The sequence below is a fragment of the Piliocolobus tephrosceles genome, chromosome 1 (genome assembly GCF_002776525.5).
Source record: "Piliocolobus tephrosceles isolate RC106 chromosome 1, ASM277652v3, whole genome shotgun sequence".
NCBI classification, from domain to species: Eukaryota; Metazoa; Chordata; class Mammalia; order Primates; family Cercopithecidae; genus Piliocolobus; species Piliocolobus tephrosceles.
The window spans coordinates 184,463,436-184,478,750 of NC_045434.1; the positions used below are offsets into that span (position 1 = coordinate 184,463,436).

At 46.7% G+C, this 15,315-nt stretch overlaps 1 protein-coding gene across 1 annotated transcript in view; it reads left to right on the top strand.

Annotated features, from left to right (window-relative positions):
• The window catches only part of SF3A3 (splicing factor 3a subunit 3), a 33,511-nt gene extending 21,951 nt beyond the window's left edge, over nucleotides 1–11,560 (top strand). Inside the window, exons 13-17 of the mRNA XM_023196466.2 lie at nucleotides 188–352; nucleotides 458–568; nucleotides 1,785–1,875; nucleotides 8,409–8,464; nucleotides 10,293–11,560. Coding sequence (XP_023052234.1) covers nucleotides 188–352; nucleotides 458–568; nucleotides 1,785–1,875; nucleotides 8,409–8,464; nucleotides 10,293–10,370 — 501 coding nt within the window. The 3' untranslated portion in view covers nucleotides 10,371–11,560. The remainder of the gene's footprint in view (nucleotides 1–187; nucleotides 353–457; nucleotides 569–1,784; nucleotides 1,876–8,408; nucleotides 8,465–10,292) is intronic.
• Nucleotides 11,561–15,315: the final 3,755 nt, after the last annotated feature.

Here is a 15,315-nt window from a genome sequence, read left to right on the forward strand (position 1 = left end):
TTCTTTGGGTTCAGGTAGAGCCTACTGATAAGGAGTTCTGATATGAAGGCAAGATTTTCCTTTATTCTATAAGAAAGAACCTTATCCTTGGAAGTAAGGGGTCAGCAAAAGTTGTAGGAAAACAGGAAATTTCCCTTCTTATTCTGCACTACTTTTTTCTGACTTTTCATTTATGGACCTGCCTTAGGAACAGCGACATCTCACTCATGAAAATGTACAGCGCAAGCAAGCCAGGACAGGAGAAGAGCGAGAAGAGGAGGAGGAAGAGCAGATCAGTGAGAGTGAGAGTGAAGATGAAGAGAACGAGATCATTTACAACCCCAAAAACCTGCCACTTGGCTGGGATGGCAAAGTAAGTCTCAGAACTACCACTTTCTCCCCATTCCCCATTTTGGAAACAGATACAGAGTTTAGTAGGCTAACACTACTACTTGTTTGTTTTTTTTTTCTTTTTTAGCCTATTCCCTACTGGCTGTATAAACTTCATGGCCTAAATATCAACTACAACTGTGAGATTTGCGGAAACTACACCTACCGAGGACCCAAAGCCTTCCAGCGACACTTTGCTGTAAGGAATTCAGAGCCATTTTTTCTGGGAATTGAAGTAAAAACGTGAGACTTTCAGAGAAGAGAGTAGGAGTAGCCTATGTGGACCTCTGGTGTCCAGAGCCGAAGGGAATCAGAGAAGGATGGTTTTAAAATCAAGCCCATGGCGTTTGACTTTTGGCACCAATGTTAGTCTTAAATACCTGAGATAGTTTCTGGAGGAATTCTACTACTCCACTCTTTAAACCTTATTTGGGTTTCTCTTGCCTGCTCTTAACACTTGTCTGTTTGTGTCTTTCTGCTAGCATTTTAGACCAACTTCTGACTTCTTGGTTATTCCTCTACCCCAATGCTAATACTCAAGATCAAAAATAGGGCTTACCTCTTTCAGATCTTAAATGGATCTTTGCCTCTTGAGAAAAAAAAAAAATGAAGGGGCTGATCTTTATCAAACCATTCTTGAGACAGGGTGTTGTCGGGGTGGTACTGCTGTAAGTGGGCTCACCTCTAAGTGGACTCTGCTTTTAGTTCTTAGATTTTGGAAGGACATTTTACAGAATGGAAAACATTTATGCTAGACCAAGGATGACAAATTTATATGAACTCCTCTCCCCCTCTCTTGAGTCATACATATTACTAATTGATCCTGGGTCTTTTTTGCTGAGCTCATGAGTGAGTTCTGAATCCTTCTCAGCACCTCCTACAATGATTGGAGTTGGCATCCAGATAAAGCCTGTGCCATTTACCATCCCTTAGCTAAAACTGCCATCATGTCAGTGTATAATCTCCTTGCTTTCTCCTCACCACATCGTTGTGCCTGATAAAAGTCTTCTGCTTTACCTACAAAGATGATGCTGACCTGCCATTAGTAACCCTATTCATGCAGGTGTTTGGAGTTGCTGGGGCTTTGGTGAGTTCTCCCGCAATATGGGAGATGTAGTTAGAGTTGTGATGTTTTCCTGTGATCTTGACCCAGAGGTTTTATGTGTAAGACTACTGGGTCTAGAATCTAGGTTTACAAGCCAACCCAGTGAGGCAAACAATGCGATGCCTCTTTGAAATACCAGCCTTTTGTCAGTCACAGCCAGCGGTTTACAAACATGAAACACAAAAGGAATGCTACCTTTCGGTGGAGTCTTGTAAAGGGCCGTGTTAGGATTTATGAGTAGAATGGAGTTAGTGCTCTGTGTTCAGCTATTCCCATTTCACATGATCCTTTTGCTTCTCTCTTCTCCCAGGAATGGCGTCACGCTCATGGCATGAGGTGTTTGGGCATCCCAAACACTGCTCACTTTGCTAATGTGACACAGATTGAAGATGCTGTCTCCTGTAAGTAACATTTATTTACTGTCTCCTAGGCCAGTACAAATGGCCTGTCCTCCTTCGAGTCAGCATCCTGATACCTTGTGTATCCAGGATTAAAGGCAGTAGGTTGTGGATATGTAAAATCTGAGACAGTTGTATTATTACTGCATTTCTGTTTTTTGTTTTGTGGTTGTTTTTTTGTTTTTTGTTTTTGAGATGGACGGAGTCTTGCTCTGTCACCAGGCTGGAGTACAATGGCGCAATCTCGGCTCACTGCAACCTCCGCCTCTTGGATGCAAGCGATTCTCCTGCCTCAGCCTCCCGAGTAGCTGGGACTACAGGCACGCGCCACTGTGCCTGGCTAATCTTTTTTTTCTGAGATGGAGTCTCGCTCTGTCACCCAGGCTGGAGTGCAGTGGCATGATCTCAGCTCACTGCAAGCTCCGTCTCCTGGGTTCATGCCATTCTCCCACCTCAGCCTCTTGGTAGCTGGGACTACAGGCGCCCGCCACCACGCCTGGCTAATTTTTTGTATTTTTAGTAGAGATGGGGTTTCACAGTGTTAGCCAGGATGGTCTCGATCTCCTGGCCTCGTGATCTGCCCGCCTTGGCCTCCCAAAGTGCTGGGATTACAGGCATGAGCCACCACGCCCAGCCTTTGTTTTGTTTCTGAGACAGAGTCTTGCTCTGTCGCCAGGCTGGAGTGCAGTGGTGCGATCTTGGCTCCTGCAACCTCCGTCTCCTGGGCTCAAGCAATTCTCCTGCCTCAGCCTCCCTAGTACCTGGGATTACAGGCAAGCTTCCCCACACCCAGCTAATTTTTCTATTTTTAGTAGAGATGGGCTTTCACCATGTTGGCCAGGCTGGTGTCGAACTCCTGACCTCAAGTGATCCACCCACGTTGGCCTCCCAAAGTGCTGGGATAACAGGCGTGAGCCACCGCACCTCATTATTGCTTTTTTTTTTTTTTTTTTGAGATGGAGTTTCACTCATATTGCCCAGGCTGCAGTGTGATGGTGTGATTTCAGCTCACTGCAACCTCTGCCTCCTGGGTTCAAGCGAGTCTCCTACCTCAGCCTCCCGAGTAGCTGGGATTCCAAGTATGTGCCACCATGCCCAGCTACTTAGAGATGGGGTTTCTCCATGTTGGTCAGGCTGGTCTCGAACTCCTGACCTCAGGTGATCCGCCCACCTCAGCCTCCCAAAGTGCTGGGATTACAGGTATGATCCACCGCATCCAGCTAATTATTGCATTTTTAAGGGGAATGAATTAGTCAGCAGTACTGATTGTTTCTCCTTTGAGAAGAGCCCTGTGCTGAGTATAGACCAGGGCTTTTAGCCTGGGTCTGTGAACTCCCTTGTATGCAAGAATTTGATTGAATGGTTGTATGTATAGTTTTCTGAATTGATTTTAATGTATTAAAGAATGACTGATACAAAGGAAAAAATAGAAGTGCCCTCAGTAAGCTTGTGTTTCAGGCTATAGAAACACAGCAGCCAAATACCTCTTGAGGAAAGTAAAGTGGAGTGCATGTGAGGGAAGCTACTGCTGAAGCACATAGAGGACTGCCACCAGGCTTCCTGTTTTCCCAGCAGTGGTAGCTTTCTCTGCCATTAACATTTTCATGGCAGCCTTTTTGTTTTCTTCTTTTTTTTTTTAATTTAATTTAATTTTTTTAAAATTTCTGAGACGGAGTCTTGCTCTCTCGCCCAGGCTGGAGTGCAGTGGCGTGATCTCAGCTCACTGCAACCTCCACCCCCTGGTTTCAAGCGATTATCCTGCCTCAGCCTCCCGAGTAGCTGGAATTACAGGCGCTTGCCACCACGCCTGGCTAATTTTTTTGGTATTTTTAGTAAAGACAGGGTTTTAGCATGTTGGCCAGGCTGGTCTCAAACTCCTGAGCTCAGGTGACCTGCCTGCCTTGGCTTCCTAAAGTACTGGGATTATAGGCATTAGCCACCACGCCTGTCCTGGCTTTTTATTTTCTTTTCAGTGGATCTGTGTCACATTTCACTGTTGGCTGGTTAGACAGAAGTAAGGTATTTACCCCTCCACTTTGTTAAATTACAGGCACTTTACTCTCAGTTATGCTTAGCAGGCTGTTCAGCTGTTTGGTCAGCTTGAACCTTGGGCTTCCGACTCTGTTGCCCAGGCTGGAGTACAGTGGTGCAATCACAGCTCACTGCAGTCTCTGCCTCCCAGACTCAAGTGATCCTCCCACCTCAGATTCCCAAGTCGATGGGACTACAAGCTTGTGCCACCATGCCTGGCTAATTTTTGTATTTTTTGTAGAGATGGTGTTTCACCATGTTGCCCAGGCTGTTCTTAAAGTCCTGTACCCAAGCGATCTGCCTGCCTCATCCTCTGAAAGTGCTGGGATTGCAGGCGTGATCCCTGCCCAGCGTGCAACATGCTACAACCTATCTGTCATTTGAGACTGTTTATATTGACAGAGATTACCTCTTCAGTGGGACTGTGCTAAGATTCTTTAACTTACATAATTTCTTGACTTCTTATGGCAAAGTAGGAAACCAAGTGTTTTATATCTATTCTGTGTTTTTTTTCTTTTTTTCTTTCTTTTTTTTTTTTTTTTTCTTTTTGGTACAGATGGGGTTTCCTTATGTTGCCCAGGCTGGTCTCAAACTCCTGGGCTGAAGTGATCCTCCCACCTTGGCCCTACAAAATGCTGGGATTATAGGCATGAACCACTGCACCCAACCTTATTTTTTTTTTTTTTTTTTTTTTGAGACGGAGTCTCGCTCTGTTGCCCAGGCTGGAGTGCAGTGGCCTGATCTCAGCTCACTGCAAGCTCCGCCTCCCGGGTTTACGCCATTCTCCTGCCTCAGCCTCTCAAGTAGCTGGGACCACAGGCGCCCGCCACCTCACCCGGCTAGTTTTTTGTATTTTTTAGTAGAGACGGGGTTTCACCGTGTTAGCCAGGATGGTCTCGATCTCCTGACCTTGTGATCCGCCCGTCTCAGCCTCCCAAAGTGCTGGGATTACAGGCTTGAGCCACCGCGCCCGGCCCATTTTTTTATTATTATTTTTTTTGAGACAGAGTCTTGCTGTGTTGCCCAGGCTGGAGTGCAGTGACTGATCTTGGCTCACTGCAACCTTCGCCTCCTGGGTTCAAGCAATTCTTGTGCCTTAACCTCCCCAGTAGCTGGGACCATAGGCATGTACCACCACGCCCAGCAATTTTTGTATTTTTAGTACAAAGACGGGGTTTCACCATGTTGGCCAGGCTGGCCTGGAACTTCTGACCTCAAGTGATGCACCCGCATTGGCCTCCCAAAGAGCCAGGATTATAGGCATGAGCCACCATGCTCATGTTAAAGAATTACTGATATAAAGGAAAAAATAGAAGTGCCCTCAGTAAGATTGTGTTTGAGGCTATAGAAACACAGCAGCGAAATACCTCTTGAGGAAAGTGAAGTAGAGTACATGTCAGGGAATGTGCTGCTGAAGCATATACAGGACTGCTGCCAGGCTTCCTGTTTTCCCAGCAGTGGTAGCTTTCTCTGCCGTTAACCTTTTCATGGCAGCCTTTTTCTTTTCTTCTTTTTTTTTTAATTTAATTTTTTTTTTAAATTTCTGAGACGGAGTCTTGCTCTGTCAACCAGGCTGGAGTGCAGTGGCGTGATCTCAGCTCACTGCAACCTCCACCTCCTGGTTTCAAGCGATTCTCCTGCCTCAGCCTCCTGAGTAGCTGAAATTACAGGTACTCGCCACCACGTCTGGCTAATTGTATTTTTAATGGAGATGGGGTTTTAGCATGTTGACCAGGCTGGTCTCAAATTCCTGATCTCAGGTGACCTGCCCGCCTTGGTTTCCCAAAGTGCTGGGATTATAGCACGTGTGTCTTAAAACAGTCTTTCCTCTTTCCACAATGCCATACTGCCTTCTTTGAAATCACACTCATCAGGTGATTTTTTTTTTTTAAGGGTTGGTCATTAAGAGTCTTTCTAGAAAGGAATTGTATTATCTTAGCCATATAGAGTTTTTTTTTTTTTTTTTTTAGACGGAGTCTCGCACTGTTGCCAGGCTGGAAAGCAGTGGCGCAATCTCTGCTCACTGCAACCTCCACCTCCCAGGTTAAAGTGATTCTCTCCTGTCTCAGCCTCCCAAGTAGCTGAGACTATAGGCACACACCAGCACACCCAGCTAATTTTTGTGTTTTTAGGAGAGACGGGGTTTCACCGTGTTAGCCAGGATGGTCTTGATCTCTGACCTTGTCATGCATACGCCCCGGTCTCCCAAAGTGTTGGGATTATGGGCGTGAGCCACCACGCCTGGCCCTAATTTTTTTTTTTTTTTTTAGAATATCATTGGCAGGGCCGGGCGTGGTGGCTCACACCTGTAATCCCAGCACTTTGGGAGGCCAAGGCACGCGGATCACGAGGTCAAGAGATCAAGACCATCCTGGCTCACACGGTGAAATCCCACCTCTACTAAAAATATAAAAAATTAGCCGGGTGTGGTGGTGGGCGCCTGTAGTCCCAGCTACTCGGGAGGCTAAGCAGGAGAATGGCGTGAACCCAGGAGATTGAGCTTGCAGTGAGCCCAGATCACACCACTGCACTCCAGCCTGGGAGATAGAGCCAGACTCCGTCTCAAAAAAAAAAAAAGAATATCATTGGCAGGTTCATGATTCTTCAACTGCATTACTACTTTCAGAATTTATCTACTTTTTCAGCTGTCTAGGTTAGTCAGTTTCTCCCTATGAATGTTGTTATTGCCACTGTTTGACTAATTGTATTATTTCTACCCATCATGGCTTCCCTTGATCTTTTTAGGTTTACCACATAGCGTTTGTAGTTTTATTTCTTCTTTTTTTTTTTTTTTGAGACGGAGTCTGGCTCTGTCTCCCAGGCTGGAGTGCAGTGGCCGGATCTCAGCTCACTGCAAGCTCTGCCTCCCAGGTTTACACCATTCTCCTGCCTCAGCCTCCGGAGTAGCTGGGACTACAGTCGCCTGCCACCTTGCCCGGCTAGTTTTCTGTATTTTTAGTAGAGACGGGGTTTCACCGTGTTAGCCAGGATGGTCTCGATCTCCTGACCTCGTGATCCACCCGTCTCGGCCTCCCAAAGTGCTGGGATTACAGGCTTGAGCCACCGCGCCCAGCCTGTAGTTTTATTTCTACCTCAATTTCTACTGCACCCGAACCCAGCCCCTGTCTTCTCCCTCTTTCTTTTACTGAGACAGGGTCTTGCTCTTTGTCCAGGCTGGAGTGTAGTGGTACAATCTTGGATCACTGCAGCCTCTGCCTCCTGGGCACAAGTGATTCTCATGTCACCATTCCTGGCCTGGATTAACTTGTTTAGATCATTCTTTTGAAATTTTTATTTTCTCTCTTGGAGATTTTAGCCTGGAGGAAGAGATTCTGTACTGTCATTTAAGTTGCTGTGATTTTGTTTGTTTGTTTGTTTTTGAGATGGAGTCTCGCTCTGTTGTGAGTAGAGTGCAGTGGCATGATCTCCACTCACTGCAACCTCCACCTCCTGGGTTCAAGCAATTCTCCTGTCTCAGCCTCCCAAGTGGCTGAGACTACAGGTGCACGCCGCCATGCCTGACTAATTTTTTTGTATTTTAGTAGAGACGGGGTTTCACTTTGTTGCCCGGGCTAGTCTCGAACTCCTGAGCTCAGGCAATCCATCCACCTCAGCCTCCCAAAGTGCTAGGATTACAGGCATGAGCCACTGCACCCAGCCGCAGTGATTTATTTTATTTTTTTACTTAAATGGAGGGTTTTACTTATAAATTTATTATGTTAATTATTCCATTTATTTAGATTTATGTTTTTTTAAATTGTACAAAAGCTAAGAAAGAGTCCTCTGAAATTGCCACCAGAAATCGCCATTTAGGTGATTGGTCGCACTTTATTAATATTCTTATTTATTTATTTATTTATGAGACGGAGTTTCGCTCTTGATTGGTCGCACTTTATTAATATTCTTATTTATTTATTTATTTATTTATTTATTTATTTATTTATTTATTTATTTATGAGACGGAGTTTCGCTCTTGTTGCCCAGGCTGGAGTGCAGTGGCACGATCTCGGCCACTTGAAAGATTCAAGTTGTTCTTTCCCCAGTTTGTATCGGTGTTTTTCTTGTGTATACATGTCTGATCACTCCCTCTGAAGCTATGATGGTTTTTTCAGATGTCTTTACCTTTTCTCCTTCATAGAGATTGTTATTGAACTGTTAGAATTTTTATATTATGAGCTTTAAGAAAGTAAAGTCACTTTCTCCCGTTATTCTCATAGGTTGTTCCACAATTAACCTCCTTCAAGAGTAGCAGTTTTTTGTTCTCGGAGGTCTTTGGTTATATTTCATCCAACTTTTATAGCAAAGCAAGGTCATGATGAGTTTTGCAGTGGAAGGGGTTTTGTTTGTAGGTGGTCCAGAACCAAAATTCTGGTTTGGGGTAGGCAAAAATCTCACAGGCAGAGTCTTCTAGGGAGCATCCTAATGGCAGGGAGAGAGGATTATAACACTGGCTACCCGACAGATGTTCAGTCCATCCTGATTGCTGTTCATTTCTCATCCTGCAGTGTGGGCCAAACTGAAATTGCAGAAGGCTTCAGAACGATGGCAGCCTGACACTGAGGTGGGTACTAATGTGGACGGTGTTGGGGATAGTGTCAAGTGATAGAGAGCTCCCTCACCACGCAGAAGGGAGGTGAAAGATGGTCCCTGGTGTACTGCAGCAGCAAGTAGAATGTGACAATATCTACCAATTGACTTTTCCTTTTTTTTTTTTTTTTTTGACACAGTCTCACACTGTTGTCCAGGCTGGAGTGCAGTGGTGTAATGTCAGCTTACTGCAACTTCCACCTCCTGGGTTCCAGTAATTTTCCTACCTCTGCCTCTCGAGTAGCTGAGATTACAGGCGCCTGCCACCACACTCACTAATTTTTGTATTTTTAGTAGTGACAGAGTTTCGCCATGTTGGCCAGACTGGTCTCACACTCCTCACCTCAGGTGATCCACCCGCTCACGCCTGTAGTCCCAGCTACTTGGGAGGCCTAGGCACGAAAATCACTTGAACTCGGGAGGTGGAGGTTGCATGAGCCAAGATTGTGCCACTGCACTCCACCCTGGGTGACAGAGCAAGACTCTGCCTAAAAAAAAAAAAAAAAAAATTAATAATTAACTAAGTGTGGTGGTGCATGCTTGTAGTCCCAGCTAATTGGGACTGAGGCAGGAGGAACACTTGAGCCCAGGAATTTGAGGCAGCTGCTGAGCTGTGATCATAGCACTGCACTTCACCTGGGTGACGGAGTAAGACCCTGTCTCTTTAACAACAAAAAGGCAGATTGTATTCTCCCATTCAAATTTTGAAATGGGCTGGGAGCAGCGGTTCATGCCTGTAGTCCCAGCACTTTGGGAGGCCAAAGCAGGCAGATCGCTTGAGCCTAGGAATTGGAGACCAGCCTGGGCAACATGGTGAAACCATATGTCTACAAAAAATACAATAATTAGCTGGGAGTAGTGGCACATGCCTGTGGTCCCAGCTGTTCAGGAGGCTGAGGCAGGAGGATCACTGTCAAGGCTGTCAAGGCTGCAGTGAGCTGTGATCGCACCATTGCACTCCAGCCTGGGTGACAGAGCAAGAACTTGCCTCACACACAAAAAAAAATTGAAATGGCAAGTGGGAGTACCCATATCTCATGTTCTGCCGTGGAGATTTATAGACTAAAATGCCGAGACTCTGTATCATGTATTAGATCTCCTTTGAGGAAAGCATCTAATGAGAGATGGTACTCCCATAGCAACAGGGAGAAGTCCTTGTTGGTCTTATGATGGTCATCCCAAGCAGCAGGTTTCAGAGATGAGGAATGACATGTCTGTAAGGAATGGTATTGACTCACTCCAAGTCCCATAGTAACTGGCAATAGCCTCCCTTTTTTTGAGTCAGTGATTTTCAGTATTTTCTTTCTTTTTGGCAGCAAAACTCTCTTCCATTTGTAATATAGTACTCCGATATATAAAATAGAATCAAGCAGAATTGCTCAGACTTCCTGGCCTCCCTTTCAACCCCTGCAGTGGCCTCTGAGCAGAAACCTGGGATTCTTGGGAACCATTTGAAAACTTGCTGTTGCAGGTCAGCCTTTCTCAACCACGGTTCCTCATCTTAAACAGAGAGAGCTAAATAAACTATTTTCTCAGATACTCTAATGATGGGTCATGACTGATACCATTTTAGATGTCTACGAGAGAAGTTAATTCATTGAACACCGTGGCTGCTTTGGGGCAGTGGGACTTAATTGTCTTGTGGAACCCCAGTTGAGAAAGGCTGTCTTAGATAAATGCCAGTCTTAGTGTACCAGAGTATGCCATGGAATCAGGCCAGGATGAGCTCAGGTACCTAGAGATTGGTTCCAAACATTTCTTTTAGGAGATGTATCTAACAAAGTGTACCCCTTCCTTTTCAGGAAGAATATGAAGATTCAAGTGGGAATGTTGTGAATAAGAAGACCTATGAGGATCTGAAAAGACAAGGACTGCTCTAGTATTCAGGGATGTAGCTCAGCTTTTGGGCTAGCCCAGGCTTCCCTGAGATCTGCTTTTTGTATTTCTCCCAACCAAATCCTCTTAAAGACCCTTTGCTATGTAGTCTCATGGTCTAGCATGCATCTTGTAGAAACAAGACATGCTGGCAGATTGCAGGGTTGAGATGTGTTTTATCTGTTTTATATTTTAAAAGATTCTGCCAGAAAATAAAACCATACCTTGTTCTAAAGCCCAGGGTTATGGACCAACTCAGTGAGTGCTTCAGGTCTTAAGGCCTCCATACCTCTTTCTCACCAACTTTTAGTAGTAGGTGAGATTTAATGGGCACCTGTTTTGCTACAAATCTGACCTGACCTCTTACCCTACCTTCCTTTGTTGCTGCTTCCCTGAATGAGTATTACCCCAGGATAAGGTCTGCCATCAGCTTAGCCATTGATGCAAATACTAGGGAAAGACTAGGAGGATGAGCCAGGGCTGCTACTAAGGACTAAGTGTGGTACCAAGGTTTGCCTTTTGTATTTGCATAAAGAAAGGAGTTGGAGCTGGGTGCAGTGGCTTGTGCCTGTAGTCCCAGCTACTTGGGAGGCTGAGGCAGGAAGGTTGCTTAAGACCAGCCTAGGTAACAGTGAGATCCTGTCTCATTAAAAAAAAAAAAAAAAAATTGGCATGGTGGCACGCACTGTAGTCCCAGCTACTCAGGATGCTGAGGCTAGAAGATCCTTTGAACCTAGGAGTTTGAGACCAGCCTGGGCAATATAGTGAGGCTCCATCTCAAAAAAAAAAAAAAAGAGTTGGGCTGTATTAGAATGGGCCTGCAGCCCAACATACAAGGAAACTAGGACCAACAGAGACTTCACCAGCTTGCTAGGTCAGAATGAGAGACTTTGGTCGGTCTGTCTACCTGTTTCTTCTACAAGATCCCCATTTGACTGTAGAAGTAGCTAATACTCACATGTTCTTCAAGCCCAGATAGCCATGGTAGAGTTGGGTAGTTAAGCAGCTGCTCCAGGATCCAAATGTGGTGTCTGAAATGGAAAGAACTAAGGCAACCAGGAAGGAACTGATCTGCCTTATAAGCACAGTCATCTGAAAGTCAGGCCTGCTGCAGGACAGGATCCCCCAGAGACCCCATTTGCCTCTCAACACTCAGATCTTCACCTGTTTTTAATAAATCTACTTTTTAAAAAAATGTTAATCTTTTTCTTTATATTATATATTTATATCTTATTTTTCTAAAAACCTGCCAAGGACCAGTGCCGCACTCACCCCATGTAGAGGCAGGCTGGCTAATATATCTACTTTTAAAAATCCCAACTCAGGCCAGGCGCAGTAGCTGATGCCTGTAATCCCAACACTGGGAGGCCGAGGGCAGCGAATTACTTGAGGTCAGGAGTTGGAGACCAGCCTGGCCAACGTGGCAAAATCCTGTCTCTACTAAAAACACAAAAATCAGCCAGCTGTGATGGCATGCACCTGTAGTCCCAGGTACTCAGGAGGATCACTTGAACCCAGGAGGCGGAGGTTGCAGTGCGCTGAGATCACGCCAATGCACTCCATCCTGGGTGACAGAACGAGACTCCATCTCAAAAAAAAAAAAAAAAAATCCCAACCTGGAACTAGCCTTCTGCCCTACACCAATCTTTATGCCCTGGTTATTTCCATGGCAGTAAAGTTTCACCACCCCCACCCCAGTGGCACTGCAATCTAGGTTGGTATTTTCCTTCCTGGTTCAACCCATCCCTGTGCAACGCATTCCCTTGTGCCTTCACTCCATTTAAGACTCCAGGCTGGGTGTGGTGGCTCATGCCTGTAATCCCAGCACTTTGGGAGGCCGAGGCAGGCAGATCACCTGAGGTCAGGAGTTCAAGACCAGCCTGACCAACATAGAGAAACCCCATCTCTACTAAAAATACAGAATTAGCCAGGTGTGGAGGTGCACGCCTGTAATCCCAGCTACTAGGGAGGCTGAGGCAGGAGAATCATTTGAACCAGGGAGGCAGAGGTTGCGGTGAGTCGAGATCACGCCATTGCATTCCAGCCTGGGCAACAAGAGTGAAACTCCGTCTCAAAAAAAATAAGACTCCAGTTGGACAGCCTCTCCAGGGCCTGAGCTGAAGCAGAGTGAATAATTAAACCTAATTGAGCCAACTAGAAACACTGATTAGTGGAAACTGGCCCAAGGTGCAAGGAGACATTGCCATTTGAGAAGAGAGTTAAAGCTTTGGAATGGAAAATGTGGGGAGAAGATGGCCCTTCAGACCACTCGTCAGAACAGTGACTGCATTGGGCTACCCAGGAATGCACCTGCTGCTTTCCAGTTGTTGGAGTCACCAAAGCCCTGTCAAGGCTACCTGGGACTCCAGGATTAATGGGCTCTCCCTCTACAGTGTGGAGAGGAAGTGGGACCAGGTCCTACGGAGTCCTGCCACCCCCTTGCCCAGCAACTGCAGTCAGCGTGTGAACTCTGTGCCAAAACAGCCTCGGAGAGAAATGGGCTTACCTGTCACAGCAAAGGCTTGTTCATTTGTTACCTTCATTCATTCAGGGCTTTTTTAGTGCCTTCCATGTGCCAGGCAGAGCTAGATCAAACCTTGAAAATTAAAGTGGAGGTGAGACAGTGGAGGCAGAACCCAGAGGTGAGGAAGCTCAGCAGCAGCCTGTGGGCACGCAGGAAGAGCCATATGGCCAGCTCCATCCAGCTGGAAGCGGCACAGCTCTTTTCTGAGGTGCGGGCAAACCACATCAGAATTGGTTCTCAGAGGTGATTCCTTCGGGTTTAGACTCCATAGGGTCAGCCAAAGGAAGAAGAGAATTTCAATTGACCACCTGCCTCAGTCTCCCAAAGTGCTGGGATTTCAGGCATGAGCCACTGTGCCCAGCCAAGAATCTTTCTTAGACATGGAGTCGGAACCTTTGCCAATGCACTTATTGCTGAGAACAGTTAATTCAATTAGCTCTTCACGGAGGAAAGCTGCAGGGAACATTTAGGGCGTTGTTCCTGGGATTGACCCTCAGATTGGTGCTGCTAAACCCAGAGGCTGTGCCTGGGATGAGCCCTCCCAGGAGGAGTCTTTACTCCCTACTTCTCAGATGAAAGTGAATAAATCTGTCTCTGCCCTCAACCAGGTATCCCTTTCTTCTCCATTTTCTGTCCGTTTCCCTCCCTGCTGGAAGGCTCTGTGAAGGGAGCACCCTAAAGGTAAACCAATGTGTTGGGGAAGTGAAGTTCTGAGATATTTCTCCCTCTGTATTAAAAAAACAAATCCTTGGGATGATAGCAACCTTTCCCCTCATCCTTCAGGTCCTACTGTCAGCCTCAACTCAGAGTTCTCAGGGTGGGAATGAGCCCGTGACCCTCTCCACCCTCATCCAGAAGAGTCCTCCCATTACAGGTCCACTCTGGGAAGACACTGGTCTCCTCTCCCTCTGATCTCTTCTGAGAGCCCTCTCCACCTGCCAGGTTTCCGATCCAGACAAATAAGGCACCTCCCAGTGGGATGCTGGGAAGGAGGTCTTTTGATCTGGTCAAGCTGTCAACTGGCTTTATTTTCTCCCTCCAACTACAGTCTGGGCAGCAGCTGTGCTTTCTTCTTTTCTGTGGTCTCTGTGTATCCCCAGTGGCAGCAACATGAGAGGCAACTCCCAGAGCTGACAAATGATTGGAGGGGAGTAGGAAGGGCAGCTTCCAGTTTCCAGGGGCAGCAGGTGTAGCCTCCCTGCCTTGTGCATGCACACTTACAGCCCTCTGCACCTTCAAGTATGCAAGTAGGTCTACAGCTGGGATAGGGTGGAGCACAGAGAATATTGACAATATGCTCTAGCCATGGAGGGGCACACAGACTAAAGCAGATGGACAAGAAGCCTGGATTAATACAGCCTAGGAGGTACCCATCTATCTTTGCCCAGCCTTCTGATTCTGCTCAGTATCTGTCTACCTGCCCCATAATATTCCTGAGCTGTCCCTCCAGCCTCATCTGTGCAAAGTAAGGAGAAGGAAAGAGGTGAGAAGACAAAGGGTGACAGAGTGAGACGGTCTCACTCTGTCTCCCAGGCTGGAGTGCAGTGGTGCAATCTCGGCTCACTGCAGCCTCTGCCTCTCGGGTTCAAGCAATTCTCCTGCCTCAGCCTCCCGAGTAGCTGGGACTACAGGCGTGCGCTGCCACGCCTGGCTAATTTTTTCATGTTTTTGTTAGAGATGGGGTTCCACCATATTGGCCAGGCTGGCCTTGAACTCCTGACCTCATGATCCACCTGCCTTGGCCTCTCAAAGTGCTGAGATTACAGGTGTGAGCCACCGTGCCGGGCCCTAAAAACTTTTTTTTTTTTTCCAACAAGGTCTCACTGTTACCCAGGCTAGAGTGCCGTGGCATGATCATAGCTCACTGCAGCCTCCCAACTCTCAGGCTCAAGTGATCTCCCCACCTCAGCATCCCAAGTAACTAGGACTACAGGTGCACACCTCCATGCCCAGCTAACTTTTTGTAGTGAAGGGGGTCTCACTAAGCTGGCCTTGAAATACGGGCCTGAAGAAGTTCTCCTGCCTCAGCCTCCTGAGTCACTGGGATTACAGGTGTCAGTCACCACACCCAGCAAGAGAACTGTTTCTTGAGTGTAGTGTTTGTTGGTCTGGGGGACGGATGGGCAACAGAGAGGCTGACACCATCAGAAGGGCCTAACCCAGGAGTCTTTGCTGCACACTCTCCTGTGTATCACATCACCCTGGCTGCAGTCACTTGAGAGACAAGTCTGAGTGCTGATGGAGGATTACATCCATGAGGGCAGGGAAATGGATGTCCCATTAGCATTGGGAATGGTAGGGTCTGGGTTGTGCTCAGCTTCCAGTGCTGGGCAAGAAGATGGGAATAATGCCCCACTCTCATCTCTAGCAGTTTCCTACCTTGTATGGAAAAACCTAAACCCAGGCTTAGCAGACCCTTCTAGGTC